The sequence below is a fragment of the Trachemys scripta genome, chromosome 23, assembly GCF_013100865.1.
Source record: "Trachemys scripta elegans isolate TJP31775 chromosome 23, CAS_Tse_1.0, whole genome shotgun sequence".
Lineage (NCBI taxonomy): Eukaryota > Metazoa > Chordata > Testudines > Emydidae > Trachemys > Trachemys scripta.
Window position 1 is genome coordinate 12,960,557 of NC_048320.1, and position 13,379 is coordinate 12,973,935.

Below are 13,379 nucleotides of genomic sequence, written 5' to 3' on the forward strand. Positions count from 1 at the left end.
CTGTGCGGGTCAGCAGAGGACCCCGGGCTGTGGAGTTGATGCCCTTCCACCAGCTCCGAGATCGCATGGCGGGGGCTGGAGAATCGGCTCTCAGCCTGACCCCGGCAAGCCCCCCCATGCAGCCAGCACCGACAGTGACAATTCCCGCCCGCCAGCCGCTCATGGATCAAAACACGTTTGCCCCACCAGAGCGCTGGGATCGGTCTCATTTAATGGCCTTTCGCTGACGTAATTTATGAGCTGAGACAGCTTTTCCATTTGGGGCCGCTAACCTGTTCCAGGCCTGGCGTTATCAGCTGCACCAGAGATATTTCACAGCCACAATTGACAGGGCCCTGAGGCCGGCCCCCCTCGCCCGCTAACTCCATTACCGCCCTGGTTTGCATTGTGCCAATGAGCCCCTTCCTCCCATCACGAGGGTGGGGGGCTGTGAGCGGATCCAGCTGCCATGAATGGGCTGGGAGGGGAGTTGGTTTGTGCCCACCTGGGAGTCTGAAATAAGCCAAGAGGCAGAAATGGGCGAGGAAAGGTGGCAAAGGGAAGCCCCCGGCCCCTTCCCCATTGGCTGCGATGGATCTTCCCCAGCCAAACCAGTGCTGGGAATGGTTCTAACGCCTGGTGTCCTCAGGACAGCCCCATCTCGCCCCTGTCACGGGAAGCACCAGGGAGCCAGGGTGGAGCGAGAGGGATGGGGGGAGCATGCCGGCCAGCTGGGGGCTGAGAGCTGGGGTCCAGCCAGTGCAGAGCGCTGCCTCCTTGCGGAGCACATCACAGAACCAGCCTGCAGTTAAAGAGCAATTCACAACCTGTGTCCAGAGGGGCCTATGTGGAAAGGAATCAACAGAGCTGTGTGATTGGGGGTGGGGGGGATCCATGGCTAGGCTAGCAGGGGCTGCGGGTCGGGATTGAGGGGCACCGGCAGAGCTCTGGGGGGAGCACAGGGCTGGGCTAGCAGGGGCTGCGGGTCGGGATTGAGGGGCACCGGCAGAGCTGTGGGGGGAGCCCAGGGCTGGGCTAGCAGGGGCTGTGGGTCGGGATTGAGGGGCACCGGCAGAGCTGTGGGGGGAGCCCAGGGCTGGGCTAGCAGGGGCTGTGGGTCGGGATTGAGGGGCACCAACAGAGCTGTGTGGGGAGCTGGCACTTCCCTTACTCTGCTCTTCCCAAGCATTACGTTCACTGTGAAAACCCAGAGCCCGTCAGCAGGCTGAGCCGGTCGGGGTGGAGCGGCAGGACGCGGCTCCGGCCCCCCCGGCGCTGACACTAACCTGGTTAGCCGGGATGAACGGCCACAATAAAGTCGCCTTTCAATACGTTTGTCAAATGATCATCCGGTGCAAGATAAACTAATCTCCCAGCCCACCCCCGACGTGTCTCTGGAGCCTCCATTAACTCCCCTAAATGTCCAGCCAATCACTGCCCGACAGCTTCCTCCCCGCCTGGCTGGGCCGGGGGGCCGGCGTGGTTGGGGGGGCGGAGGGGGGCAGCTAGAGAAATGATCTCAATTTCCATCTGCCCTGCGGGGAGCACCAGGTCCCATCTGCCTGGCGCACGTTGGGCCCTAATCAGATTGGGCCGATTAGCGCATTGCGACGCCCTGAGCCACCCAGGGCAGGGGCTATAAAGGCGGCTCCTTCGGCCCCAGCTGGGCGTGAGCCGCCCGGCCGATCCCCCAGCCATGAGCAGCATCGCGGCCGTCGGGGAGAGCTACCAGAAGTTCAACCCCAGAGCCTACCTGCAAAACAACTACATGCCCCCCCGGGCCGACTTCAGCGCCGAGGACTGCGTGGTGCCCTGGAAGCTGCGGTGCCTGGCCGAGGCCTTCGCCACAGGTGAGCGTTGGGGTGACACAGAAGCTGTAAATAAGCCTTTAAAGGGCTTTGCAGGCATCAGTGGATGAAGCCTCCGAGCTGCCTTGGGAGGGAGGAGAGTGTCACGGCCTCTGTGTTACTGATGGGGAAACTGAGGCACAGACTGATGCCAGCACTGGTGGCAGATCTGGGAACAGAACCCAGGAGTCCTGGTGCCCACCCCTCACACTCTGACCACCACCCTCCGTTCCCCTGGCAGCTCGGGGGAGAGAACCCAGGAGCCCTGGTGCCCACCCTTCACCTCCACTAGGCTGAACGTCTCGTAGCTTCTAGAAAAAGCCTTTGCGGCTACGGCTCAGTTCGGATGGGGACCGGGTATAAGCCACCCAGGCAAAGGAACTCTTGGCCGGACTGAGGGCGTCTCCACGCAGGGTTTGCTGTACCCGTACGGCTGTCGGGGAAACGCTTCCCAGCGGAGACCAGGCCTGGGCCTGGGCTGAATTCTCCTTCCATTTCCGCTCTCACAGCCTCCTCCACCGCAAAGCGGGTATCCCAAAAACTCACCCCCCTCCCCACCCCTTAGCACACGTCCCTCTGTACCGGTCTCCCTCGCCCCCCAGGGGACATCCACGGCCGCACCCTGATCGACATCGGCTCCGGCCCCACCATCTACCAGCTCCTAAGCGCCTGCGACCACTTCGAGGAGATCATTGCCACCGACTACCTGGAGGTGAACCGGGAGGTGCTGCGCCGGTGGGTGCGGGGCGAGCCCGACAGCTTCGACTGGAGCCCGTACATCAAACACGTCTGCCGGATTGAGGGCAAAGGGTAGGCGTCGGAGGGGGATGGGAGGGGGCAGCCTGCGAACCAGGCTGGTCAGTGGCACCAGAGCCGGGGGAAGAGCTGGCCGGAGCGAGGGCGTTCGAGCAGGACTGGACGGAGCAGCCGCTCTGGCTGATGCTCCGTGGTCCGGGCTGGTTGTGTGACCTGAGGGTGTCACTTGAATTCCCAAACTCGCTGTTTGGGAACTCAAGTGGACTGGGGGGGTGAGGCGGATTTAGCAACGGGCAGCTGGGGGGGGGGGTTGCTGAGGCACAGGGTTAAAGGAACCAGGGTGACCTCGGCGTGGTTGGCCAGCACACGCATGTGCATGCGGCGTGTCACAGGGAGCGCACCGCCACCCAGCCGTGTCCCACACGTTCACACGCACAATGACAGCCCCACACACCCCTTTGAGTCCCCCCCCCCCCCCCCATCCCTTTGCTCACCCAGTGACTGCCCCGGGCGTCGATTCCCTCCCCTTTGCTCACCCCGCGCTAGCCGTACAAAGTTACCGCCGGGCAAACCCGTGTCCTGGGGCCGCGCACCCACCGCCTGGCCTCACCCCCTGGGCTTTGCCCTGCCCGCCAGGCGGCGTGCCACTGGGGGCTGGAAGCTCAAGGCGCTCGCACCAGGGATCCGGCTTCCAAGACTCGCTTGTGTCAGGAAGTGGGGGAGAGGCAGGGCCCTGCACCCCCAACTTCCTGCGATTCACCGGGACTAGACAACAGGAACACAGACCAAAACAGAGCTTGTAGGTACAGACAACAGGACCCCCTCAGTCAGGTCCATCTTGTGGGGCAGGGAGCTGAGACCCCAGCCCTGGGGATCCCTCAGTTTCCCCAGCCAGCTGCAAACTGAAACCCCCTCCAGCCGTCTCACCCAGCCTCCTCCAGCCTTTGTCCAGTTTCCCAGGCAAAGGTGTCACCTGGCCCCAGCCCCCCTCCTGGGCTCAGGTTACATGCTCAGGTATCGTCCCTCAAGTGAAGTCACCCCCTGATATCCCCATCACCAACACAGACAGTCCCAGTAAAACTCCCACACCCCACTCCGTCACAGCTTGTCAGCCCTGCTGCCAAAAGGCCTCCTTGGCTGGAGGGCGTCTCCTGGAGCAGGGCTGGGGAAAGCAAATTGCTGGCTCCAAATAACAACCGGAGAGCATCAGCGATGGTGGGGGGGACTCGTGGGTCTGGTAACGTCACTGCTCCAGCTCTGGGTAGGGCACAGGCCCCAGCGGCATCACTCCAAAGCCCCCGCATTGATCTCCCAGCCTGCAAAGCAACCAGGGCGCTCCCCAGGGTGCAGAGTGCTAACCCTCCCCAGGGCCAGCACCCTGCTTGGGAGCAGCGAGAGACGGGGGCGGGGAGAGAATGATCTCCTGAGTGCAGAGAAAGTAAAACCTACACACCCACCCTCGTGACCCCAGAAATCAGAGCTGGGAACACCCTGCACTCAGAAAGGGGAGTCACCCACAGCCTTGTTCCAAAACAGCCGTGTCGGCGTGAATCCCACCTGCTGCCACACTGCGTTTGGGACAATCTGGAGCTGGAAACGAACAGATCTTGCTCTATAACCCGATGTTCCCCTTCTGTCAGTGTCCCCAGCACAGCGTGGCCCCTCTGCCTCAAACGCTGGAAGGTCTAAGGAGCACGGACGTGATGCCGGTGCTCAGTAACCGATAACAGCCGCGGTGAGCGCGTGGAGCCCTGAGCTCCTACCCCCCGGAAAGTCAGGCCTGTTCTGCCCAGCGGTGCTGGAGTCCCTCCCAGCTCTGGCTTGCCCAGGGCTCTGTCTAGCCTCGTTATACGGCTCCTCAGGGACGCGGCTGGGCACCCAGCCTGAGCGAGCTAAACCCCCCCTCTCTAGGAGTCTCAGCTATGGAGACTGGACCACGGGTGGGTCCCTCTCCATGGCTCTGATCTCTCCAGCACTGAGGCGGGCTGGAGGGGCGAAGCAGGACGATGCTCCGTGTCAGACTCTGGTGTTATCACCCCAGCACCTTGAGCGGGCATAAAATTCTCACCCCACCCCCTGTGGCGCTTTTCTGTGGGCCGGTTCGGCCGAAATTTTCCCTTTGGCTCCTCTGATCCCATCATCCCCCTTGGAGCACCCTAAACACCCCCTCTCCCTCCTGGGTGCGGCTGGGTACACTGCCCCCCTGCTGCCCATTGCTTGACTCCCACGCTCCCTTTCTCACGGCCGAGCCTCATTCTTTTCTGGCTTGCACAGGGAGCAGTGGAAGGAGAAAGAGCAGAAGCTGAGAGGGAAACTGAGGCAGATCCTGCCCATCGACGTCCACCAGTCCGAGCCGCTGGGCTCCCAGTTGTGCCAGCCGGCCAACGCCCTGGTCTCCACCTTCTGCCTGGAGGCGGTGAGCCCTGACCGGCCGAGCTTCGAGAGAGCTCTGCGTAATGTCACCACCCTGCTGCAGCCCGGGGGCCACTTCCTCCTCATTGGCGCCCTAGAGGAGTCTTTCTACCTGGCCGGTGAGGCCAAGCTCTCGGTGGTGCCGGTGAGCGAGGCCGACGTCAAGGAGGCCTTGAGCAAGAGCGGCTACCACATCCACGACTTCCGCTCCTACCTCATGCCGCCCAGCCTGAAAATCGGCGTGGACGACGTGAGTGGGGTCTTCTTTGTCCACGCACAGAAGAAGCCCGTGGCCTGAGGCCCGTGGCTAGGCAAGCCTGGCCAATCCTCTTGTTCTTTGCTAAGATGCACGTCCCACAGCAGAGTGAAGTTTGGTAGCTAGTCATGCAATAGATGCATCCATCCTAGGCAGATAACCTGAGATGCTGCGTGATTCTCCTTAACGCCCCCTCCACCCCCAGCTCCAGAGCGCATCTCCTTTGCATGTGGTAGCTGATTCAGCAGTGAAGGGTTAAATAAAACTGGAGGCAGGTGGATTAGCTGGTTCTCTGAGGGTCTCTTCATTCATAAATTCTACGTTTCTATTAATGGCAGGTCCTGTTCCCCTGTGTCTGTGTAGGGCCACGCGGGGCCTGAGCAGCTACTGGAGTATCAGGCAGGATTGGCTTTCTATAGCACCCAGGTTCTCCTTGTGCCATACAGACAGAGTGAAATCCTACTTGGGGCATGCATTTCTAGAGCCTCTCCCTATCGGCTCCGGGTGCTTTTACAGCACTTTGGGGGGTTCAAAGTTCTTACATCATTCAATTAATCTGCATACCAACCTGTGAAGCAGATCTGCCTTACCACCCTTGTTTTAGAAACTGAGTCACAGAAACTAAGAAGGGGCGAGTTAGAGAGCAAGAGCATTCCTGATCCTGCACTCAATGCACTAGTTTCTCTCTCTCCATATCGTTTTACATGACATGCAGCCACCTCTGGGGCAGAACTCAGCAGCTGCTAAAGGGCAGACAGTAACATTCCACAAGAGTTTCAAACAGGTAATGAAAAACCGCCTCCCCCTCCCTCTGAAAGTGAAAGGGAAGTAGGAGGTAGGCAGAATATAAATTACCGAATCTGGAATTTCACTGTATAGGGAGAAGACAAAACTAGCCGCGGTAGAATTTCAGCAGGATTCCAACTTCAGAATTAGCACAATTTAGTTTTGGTCCCGATCCCATCTGCTGAAGAATTTTAGTGGGCACCCCCGATAATTTAGGCCCAACGGTTAGAATTTTACTGTATGTTTAGAAAACATTTCAGAGAACCTAATAATGACGAGATGTTTTCAGGATTTCCATGGCACTTTAGCTAGATATTTATTTGTGGCTATCGATACATATTCCATGCTGTTCTCTGAGAGCTATGCACTGAGCCTGTGTTTTACTGCATGAGAATCCACTGAAAATAAAAGCTATAAAATCAAGGCAAACGGGGCTACCTAGATTCACTCCGAGTTGGGGGAAGTGCAAACGTTAAACAAACAGCCTGCAAAGCAGCTGCGAGTCTATATTTAAGTAATCCCAACGTGGTGAATAGTTCAGCTGACGACTTTAATAAATACAGGATGTTTAATTTGGAACCAACCCTTTAAAGAAATGTTTGGGGGGAAAAAAATAGGTCTTTCCCCAAGGTGGGGGGCACAGTAACCCCACGTTGACCCTCTCTAGTTAACTCGCTCTAGCAAAAAATAGTTTGGAAGCCAAGGGGGGGGGATTTTATGGTGCTTAAGTGAGTCTCTCTAGTTTCCTCACACACGCAGGACCTGCAGGTCGCATTGGGGAGGCGTGAGGCAGCTTAAAGCCACAGCGTCTTTCAGAGGCCCAACTCCGTGCCCCACAACGTCACTGAAAATGGATGTGGCAGCTCCTCAGTCTCCCAGGCTGTCTCCCGCCAGCTCGTGCTCCTTCTTCACCACACGCAAATACCTGCCTTGGATCGTGCCGTACAAACAGCAGGGTTGGTAATGAGGGCACCGCTGCTTTAGCCATTGGGTCACAATGGCGCCGGGCTGGCCCCATTCTCCTAGGGGGCTAGTTCATGCAGGGGAAGGAATTCAAGGCTTCAAATGAGCATCCAGTCTTTAAATCCAATCCCCGCCCCAGCGGCGGCGCAGAGGGATTTAGGCTCGCGCGTGAGGCCAGGGAGTGTAACGTTACTATCCAGAGAACTGACATCACACCCGTCAGCACGGTCCGTAACCGCGGGGGACAGGACAGCGAGCCCCGTTCAAGGGATTAACTGATCACCAGGGAGGTTAGGTGGAACTTTCCCTTCCCCAGCTTCAGCTGCTGCTGGGAGGCAGGACGTAAGTCTGGCTGCGTCATTGCTGTGCCCAGTGACAGCTCTCCCCCCCCCCCCCATTCCCAATTCCTGTCCCTAGAGCGGGATTTGGAAGAGAGCGCACAAGCTGCGTGAAATAAAGCCACTACTTTTATTTAGAGATCTTGCATCCTGAAGCACAGAAGTTTCCCCATGGCCTGACTGCCAAGTGCTCCCTCACATCTAGTCAGCCTCGGCCCAGGAACGCACAGGTCGGAGTCCACCTGCCTTTGAGTTGCTGATTTGATCTTGCTGAGTTTTCTGCCTTGTCTAAAGAGTATCATAACCGCGCCATCCAATCCAAACGCTAGAAAGGCTGGTAATATGGGCCGAGCTTTATCCAAAGAGCGTAAACCGAATCTGTAACTGCAGCTCCGGGTCTCCTGGCTGGCCCCTGGCCATGCGGTTTAGAGGATGGGGGCCAGGAGAGTGGCTGGAATCCTGCTCTAATCCGGTTTCCTGGTAGGAAGCCCAACCCTGCTCCCAACTGTAGTGGAAGGGTCTGTCCATTATTAACCACAGGAGGTTTAAGAGCTGGCACCACCAACCCCATCTCACCCTCACTTCTTCCAGTCAATCCTCCGTCCATCCCAAACCAGTAACTCCTGGACCTGATCCTCAGATGGAGGTGGCTGCTTCCTGGCCTGGAGTTAGATGCCGTGACCCTCCCAGCCCCGCTCCCCAGCTGGCCATGTGACAGCACTCCACTTAATTCAGGATTTGAGGCAGAGCGGGGATTAAAGAGTGGTTATTAATATTTTTGGCAACTCCAAATGGTTTTTCTTTAGGTGGAGATTTGGAGGCAAAAAAAAAAAATCAACAGATGAAGGGGGTGAAGATTATTAGATTAATTACAATTTTATTCTCAGAGAAACCAGGACAACAATACAGACAAAGGTTTATTTGCACCGTTTGCAATAATCGTCGACTTGACCCAAGTCTAATACAATTAATTGATCACGCTCCAAAGAGCTGATTTAAGAAGTGAAACAGCAATAGAATACACGTTAGTCACATTCACATCCCCATACGACACGTGTGTGGGCTGTACAGTGATAGAAAATCTGCCCCCATTCCCTTATTACCATGATATATACAGATTATCCCAACCCATCACCTGTACAACCAGAAAAGGAAATATCCTCGGAAACGGAGGAAAAAGAAACCCACAAATCTATGCTCTCCCCCCCTTCCCCCGCAGCAAAGCAGCTGCTCCCACCAACAGCACTTTCAGGTCACCTTCAGGAAATTCTGTTACCAAGCCCAGCTGAAGTGGCTGGCAGGGGCGATGCCAGGAGAATGTCCGGTCATTTTCCATGTGAAAAACAGATGCCAGGCTCTGGCGATAGCTCCGAGGGTGACCGGACAGCGGGCGAGCACGCGATGTGCTGCGTTGGGTGGGAGCTATCTAGGGAGGATGTGCTGTTTGTTTTCTACTTCTAAAATTACACACTGGGACGTTTCAGTAAGAAGTTGGCACAGAGCTCTCAGAGGCCAGGAGCTGCGTTTCACACCAACACACCCCCAAGAGAAACTTCACCTGCTTTCACTGTACGCTCACCTGTTGTACACCCCGGCACGCACAGCCATCAGTCTGTTCTTGGCAAGAATTTCCACGAGAAGCCTCCATTACAACCCTGCTAACTACAGCATCACACCAAATGCCTCCTCCTTGCTAGGGTACAGCATGCCGGTGGAAAGCCAGGGGGAGGGAGGGGCTCATGGATCAAGCTCTCCCAGTGCAACAGGAGTTTTTAAACTGGCCTGAAAACGATCTGCTCCAGCACACGCACAAGCGCAGCGAACAAGGAAAACTACGGTTTAAAGCCAGAGGCAGGGCATTTTTTCCCCAGAGATGCTTCCCCTGAGACTCAGGCCACAGTGACTACAGGAGACCAGGCGGGAATAAGGCAAGGCCCTGGGATGGCTGCTGGATGGAAAGGTGAGGTCAGAGCCCGGGACCTGCAGAGCAGGTGCCAAGCCCTGGAGCAAGTGGGGAGAAGGGACGGTGGCTCTCCAGGGGCCAGAGCAGGGGCTGGAGTGCCAGGAGGGAATGCTGGCACCAGCCCCACCCGGGGAAGCCCAGCCATGTCTCAGCACTATCATAAGAAGAGGATATAGAGGCCTATTGCGACTCCTTCCAGTAACAGGCTGAAGCCCGCCAGCGACCTAGGAGACAGCAGATACGCCAGTGGGTGCCGTCCTTGGCAAGCGAGCCCAGCTGCCCTATTGCAGCCCCGGTGTAAGGAAGGCAGGAGAGGCTACCAAGGGGAAGGAGCCATTCTCTGGACCAGGGGTTCTCAACCTCTCTTTCTGAGCAGCCCCCCAACATGCTTTGAAAATTCCATGGCCCACCTGTGCCCCAACAACTGGTTTTCTGCATATCCCGTAGATTAAAAGCTAGGGCCAGTGTTAGGGGGTAGCAAGCAGGGCCTGGCCCAGGGGGCCCCTCAAAACTAAATTGCTTGGACTTCAACTTCAGCCCTGGGCCCCGGAGTGTCTAACGCCAGCCCTGCTCTCTGGGTTAGTTTGGTGGAGCCCTGGTTGAGAGCCACGGCTCTGGACCCCTGCATGGCCAGAGGGTGGGACTGCGACTGACGACGAGGGAGAGGAGAGGGCCTGGCCTTGTGGAACCATATGGGCCAGTGCCGGGAAGATACAGAATCCCTCCAGGGAAGAGACCAGGTAAATCCACTGGCTGCAAGAGAGGTCCCAGCGAGTCAGACACATCACTCCCCTGGCCAGAGAAGGAACCCTCTACAATGCACTGAATGTGGGAAAACTTCAGCCAGTTCCAGCCACCCGGCGCCAGCTGCCATCCTATCAGCTCCACTCATCCCCTCTTGCTGCTCGTGATCAGTGCATATCACGCCCAGAGGGGGGCACGTGAGCCCCCCCGATTTCTGCCCTCCATTTAGCACTCAGGTTTTCAAACTGTGGGGCCCATCGCCTCTTGCCAGGAGCCAGAGGACTGGAAGCTGGTGGGAAGCTGCCCAGCCCGCTCGGGCCCCCGGCTCTCTGTGCTGTGGGAGCCGGAGCGCTGGCTGGCTGCCTGGCTGCTCTGCTCCCGGAGCTGGGCGGCCTCTGCACGGCTGGGCGCTCCCCCGAACCTTTACATTGTACCCTGCCCCCCATCAAGAGTTATGCATTGTCTCTAATCACGCCATTTCCAACATGAAATTCCAGGGCCTGCCTAGCGCTGTCAACGCCGAGCTGACGGAGAGCCTGGCCCGGGCTGCTCAGATCCACCTGCGTGGGGATGACCCTTCCTGTGCAGCAGGACCTGCACCACTCTGCAAACGGCTCTCACCCGGCAGGAAGAGGAGTCTACTTGTTTACCTTGAGATTTCCCTGCCCCAGTATCTGGCTGGACTTGGCATTCTTCACTAGCCAGACAACAAAGTGCTGCTGAGTCATACAACTCCTCCGTTCGCTCACACTGGGTATGGCTCTGCAAAGTTACGGGCTCCGGCACCCAGGGGAATGGCTAGTCTGGGATCTCTGCGAAGCAAGATGAATGGAGGATACCAGGTTAAAGAGAGTGTTTGGAATTCAGAGCAGGGGCTAATAAGCGATAAGGACCAGGATTGTGCTGGCCTTTACTTTTCCTAAAGCTTTCAAGGTGGCTTGTCTGGACTGATCTTTCCACAGCCGTCTGGGGAACATGCAGAAGTCACTCTTTGCATTAAGCGGCTCAGTGTAGCTGGGCAGTGGTGGAGTTGACAAGCTCTGTAATTGGAGGAGAGCCAGGGCATTGGGTGGTTTCTCTGGGAAGGCGATGGGCAGGTTAAACACGGGAGAAGGCAGAAAAGAAGAGAGAGAGACATACGAAACTCTGGGACAAACATACAGGCTGTAGAAGATTTCCTCATCACCGGGACAAGGATGTTACAGGCAACTTAAGTTCAAGAGTTTGGGTTTTGAACAATGAGACAAAGCAGCGACAGAGATACAGATGGACAGACATCTGCACCTAGGCAGGGGCAAACATCATGGTATGTAGTCAATTACATCTGCATGCACACACACCCACACCCCCTAAGTTCTCCAGGGTTACCACCATGCTGCCATAGTCTCTAATTTCCACTGAACACAAGCTATTGTGCTAACTGATGTCAACATAAATACGAGTCCTGTAGGGAGCCACTTGCCAGGACTTCCCAGCTTCGCTCACGTTCTCCAAGCCATCATCCTCGCAGACTTCTGTATGGCCCAGTCCGCCAAGCACGACGTCTGACCTGTCCACTGACTGCAAAGGGCTCCGGATCAGAGCCTCAGGCAGTCCCAGCTAAGTCAATGGAACCACTCAGGTCCTTACTGGGGAGCAAGCGCTTTGCGGGGTCGGTGCCGAAGGGACCAAGTTCCCCAGACTCATTGCACCTCAGGCCCCTGGTGAGTTCTTGGCTTCCTGTCCCTTGCTCGGACCAGCTTGTGTATTACCCCCTTCTCTCGCGCCACATCTGTGAGTTGGGGGGCAGCCCAGCCCAGCCATGGAGGTTACTCAGGGCTGCACCCACAAAAAGAAAATCCAGTTCCCAACTGGAGTGCAATCACCCCTCCCCCCCCCAAAAAAACCCCACACACCTGGACTTTATCTTAACAATGGAAGTAAATCTAATTTTGCAAACAAGCCACACACACACACACACACACACACACACACACACACTCTCTCTCTCTCACACTCCCCCCAAATCAACCCCTGCAGCCCCATGCAGACTAGAAGTCTGAGCTAATAACACCAAGCCTTTAACAGAACCACGAACGGTCCTAACGGGGTCACACACAGGCTGGGCCCATTCAGACACAAGGCATGAATTCTCTAGGAGACCGTACAGCACAATACAACAAAGGGCACCCAGATTCCTGGGCTCTCCAACCCAATGTCCCAAGCCCCATCTGGTGGCACAGGGCACACGGATGCCAGATGGCTTTCAGGCAAACATGGACCAGCCTAGCTGGCCGGCTGTAAACCTCAGACAGGAGAGAGTTTGAAATGTCAATAGATTGGCAACGCTCGCCACCTAGTGGTGACACAGCAATACAGCAATACTCCTAACACCTTTTGCGATGAGCGATCATCTACTTCATTGACTTCCTTTGGCGATCAGGAAGGCACTTGCTGATCCCTTGGGCGCATTCCTGGTCTCTCTGCTTTCACGAGCGGAGCCCAGAGCACTCAGACTTTCACTTTACTCAGTCAGGCCTTAATCCTGTAACATACAGCAGGCCCCTGACTAATGCAATGGCAAAGGGGGAGCCAGGAATGTCATTACGCACAGAATAGTCCTGTTCTGTTTTTCATCTGCTCCCCTCAGCAACTGGAATAACGGGGGGGGGGGGGGGGGGGGGGGGGGGGGGCAGACGTCACCCCCCCCACCCAGGAGGCCCTCATCTCAGCGCTGCAGGGAGTCCCTTCTCAGCACTTGACAGCCGGAAAGGATGGTGGACTAGCCACAACATGTGGGTGACTTAAAGTGGCATGCAGGGACTAGGGAATCTTTGGGGGACCTTAGTGCCCCCTCCCCTTGCAAGAAAGGGGCATTTCCCTCTATAGGGCACACAGGATTCATCAGAGCAGGTTTGTCAAGGAGCGGAAAAATAAGTGTTGAACTGCCCAAGTCAGCCTGGCATTTCACACTGCGCCGAGTATCCCATTTCAAAAACATCACCTCTGCACAGCAAAGAGCTCCCACGTGCCCCCCAAGTGCCCCACAGCCTGGGAGAGCCACCTCCCCACAACTACTGAAGGAGGTTTCACGGCACGGAACCACAGGCTCGATTCTCAGAGGACGAGTGAATCCAATGTACAGAGCAGCGTATGCCGCTGGGCCACCCATCTTATTTACACAGATTTTACAATAACCCATTTCTGCAGCGGCTGACTGCAGAGTCGGAGGTCCTGTGGGCCACACAACTTCATGACCAGATGTCCCCCCAACGTGCTCGCGACATCTTCCAGTCTACAGAGTCACCAGTTGGTTCACCACCATTTCCCACTTAGTCTGAAATCCCTCAGCAAGC

The 13,379-nt window shown here is 56.8% G+C and overlaps 1 protein-coding gene across 1 annotated transcript; it reads left to right on the forward strand.

Annotated features, from left to right (window-relative positions):
- The first annotated feature begins 1,523 nt into the window (after positions 1 to 1,523).
- Positions 1,524 to 6,465, forward strand: PNMT (phenylethanolamine N-methyltransferase). Its single transcript, XM_034755981.1, has 3 exons — positions 1,524 to 1,829; positions 2,429 to 2,636; positions 4,857 to 6,465. Exons 1-3 carry the CDS (start codon positions 1,676 to 1,678, stop codon positions 5,290 to 5,292), a joined length of 798 nt encoding a protein of 265 aa, XP_034611872.1. The 5' UTR covers positions 1,524 to 1,675; the 3' UTR covers positions 5,293 to 6,465.
- Positions 6,466 to 13,379: the final 6,914 nt, after the last annotated feature.

Bases quoted from the DNA above. Each gene is read 5' to 3' on its own strand.
- PNMT (XM_034755981.1), top strand. From the start codon at position 1,676: ATGAGCAGCATCGCGGCCGTCGGGGAGAGCTACCAGAAGTTCAACCCC. The intron at 1,830-2,428 runs GTGAGCGTTGGG...CTCGCCCCCCAG, and splicing joins GGCCGAGGCCTTCGCCACAG to GGGACATCCACGGCCGCACC. The intron at 2,637-4,856 runs GTAGGCGTCGGA...TGGCTTGCACAG, and splicing joins TGCCGGATTGAGGGCAAAGG to GGAGCAGTGGAAGGAGAAAG.